The sequence below is a fragment of the Galeopterus variegatus genome, unplaced genomic scaffold (genome assembly GCF_000696425.1).
Source record: "Galeopterus variegatus unplaced genomic scaffold, G_variegatus-3.0.2 Scaffold10092, whole genome shotgun sequence".
NCBI lineage: Eukaryota > Metazoa > Chordata > Mammalia > Dermoptera > Cynocephalidae > Galeopterus > Galeopterus variegatus.
The window spans coordinates 37,375-40,206 of NW_007736203.1; the positions used below are offsets into that span (position 1 = coordinate 37,375).

The 2,832-nt window shown below is 34.2% G+C and overlaps 1 protein-coding gene across 1 annotated transcript in view; it reads right to left on the reverse strand.

Moving 5' to 3' along the window:
- The window catches only part of ZNF573 (zinc finger protein 573), a 53,298-nt gene that overhangs the window by 2,020 nt on the left and 48,446 nt on the right, over nucleotides 1-2,832 (reverse strand). Inside the window, exon 4 of the mRNA XM_008594074.1 lies at nucleotides 30-75. Coding sequence (XP_008592296.1) covers nucleotides 30-75 — 46 coding nt within the window. The remainder of the gene's footprint in view (nucleotides 1-29; nucleotides 76-2,832) is intronic.

Here is a 2,832-nt window from a genome sequence, read left to right on the forward strand (position 1 = left end):
GTCGTGTAGAAGATGCGTTTTTTTCATATGTGGGCATTTCTACATAGCTGATTATCTCATACTGTAAATCCAAATCTGAAATAAAAGAAGAAAAGAAATTGTATTTCTATACCAGAGAACATAAAACTTCTATGAAAGAAATAAGAAGCAACACTCACAATAAGTGAATGGCTTATAGTATTCTAAATTATGGTTATGAGATTTGAAAAAGGCCAAGAAGAGTCCAGAGATGTATAAGCATTAATGCATGATAGTGAAGTTACTGATTAATGAAATAGGTAACATTTAAGTGTGGATCTGAAACCTGGACAAGCTTGTTACAAATCTAATACCTTGGCATTTTCAGAGACCACCTGAATTACAATTAAGAGTAGAAAAACCTAGGCATCTTTATTTTGAACCTTTCTCTCACTAATTTAGATGCAGATCAGTATTTAAGAATTCATCTTTTAAGTTTCTCTGGTGATTTCTCTTTATTCTTAAAATAAAACCCAAATACCTTCCCAAAGACAGCAGGGCTTACCTATAAGCCCTTATGTCAAAACGACGACCTCTTTGCTTCCTGTCTTCTATCACATTCTCCCTTTTCAGCACCTAAAATATAGTACAACTTTCCCCATCACTAATGCTTTTCATAGACTGTTTAATCTTCCAAGAATCTTCGGACCTAGGGACTTTGTAAGCGGGATCCTTCTCATCCTTTAGGTTTCAGAATAGATATTCTCTCTTTAGAAAGATTGTATATGCTAACTCTAAGTATGTCCATGTCTCTTTTTAATATTCTAGCATTTCATTCCCTTGTTTTCAGTTAGGATGTCATTCATTTTCTTATTTGGTGTTCTTTTTATTTATATTTCCCTAAACTTCTCCAAGACCAGACACAATCCCCCATGATTTCATCACTCAACTACAAAGTCTTGGCATATTATAGGAGCTAAATAATTTATTATACTTACTTCAGTTCAGTTTAATTTGTGTTGCTTCATATCCTTTCCCACCTTCTTTCTTCCTTTCCCTTACTGTCAAGGCCAACCGTTCTTGTACTTTCCCAGATAAGTATTCTAATGCTTTTTCATCAGAAAATGCATTCACAGATATAAATTCACAGATATAAACTTGAATGAAAATCTTAAGAAATTCTTTCCATTTGTAGAAAGAGAATAAGGGAACTATAGTATGGAGGAAAGTTCTGGCATTCCAGATGCCTGGAACTATATAAAAAAAGGACATATTAGATATAGGCTAGAAGACGGCAATCCGGATGCAGGAAAAGACTAAGGAATATCAGTGCAGAATGAAAGCAGCAGGAGTCAAAGGCAAAGAGCATTTTTCTATGACTCAATTGTGGCATGTGTAAAACAGGTGAAGAAATATAAACATTCTCCGACCTCAAAAATAACATTGAAAATAACAATAACAGAAAGCAAAAAGCACTCCATCTAGAAAAATAAAGGGTCTCTATTAACTAAATGCTAGGTCAATAAATACTGTGGACAACTAGCAGAAGCAGGATGGATGCCCACAAAAATGTGACTTAAATGTAAAGACTGACGATGCCGTACACATACACCAAGAAGGTACACATATTTTTCCTGCCCTTTCGAACAGAATTATATTTCAAAGTAACCAAATAGCCTCAGTTGAGCATGTCATCAAAAAACTGTAGAAATCATAACAGAATTTTTAAAAACCATCTTGCAATTCCTAATCTTAAGATAAGTATAAACAGTGTTGTTCATATTGTAAGAATAAAACAAAACTGAATGTTGCTATTATGCCAAAAAAAAGATAAGAGAGATTTCTTTTCAGTTGTAACAGGAAAAATATAACGGAGCAATGGAGGAATCAGATTGACATCCTAATTGAGTGGTCATGTGCCAAAGTTAATGGTACAATCCAATATATATTATTTGTCTTTTGGTAGAGTACACACAATCACCTACTGGTACTTCATAAATGTATGTACTTTAGCCACAAATGTGTTTTTTTGACCAGTAAGGGGATCGCAACCCTCGGCACGGTGTGGTCTGCACCACGCTCAGCCAGTGAGCGCACTGGCCATCCCTATATAGGATCCGAACCCGCGGCCTCGGAGCTACCAGCACCGCACTCTCCCAAGTGAGCCACAGGGCCGGCCCAGCCATAAATGTTTAATGTGACTTTCCCAAGATTAAAATAATTTCCAATTTACAAGAATACAAAGGCTAGACAATAAGCTAAATTATTCCATAAAACAGTACTGAGACAAGTTCAGAAGATGATACATTTTACGATATATGTGACTTTGTTGCTTCACAACATTAATGTCATAAAGGGAATGTGTCAGAGTAAGGACACTCTTGCACCTGGATACTGATTAGAACAAAATGAATTAGGCCAAATGGGGTAATGCAAATATGGTTTGGGTTTTGGAGATGCAATAAAATTAAAATGGAAATAGAAAATAGAAAATTTATTGACAAGGACAATCAGGTTATATATAAAACAGTAAGGGTACAGTGTCACTTTTATTTTAAAAAAACCAAACAAAAAACCGTGCATATCCATGTGTGTATGCATGTGTACAAAGGTGTTAAAATGGTAGGAATATGAGATTTTAATTTTTTGAAAATATTTTTACCTGTCTATTTTAGAGTTAACTACAATGGATAATACATGAGAATTTCTTAATAAAGACCATTAGTTTTACACTAATCTATTAATAAGGCATGAAACAAAGAAACCAAATTATTAACACAATCAAATGTCTGAGTGAAACATGTAACCAATAAGAATCCAGAACTTCATAGATATAATTAGTCCCAATATAAAGTCCCAAGATATTTTTTTTTT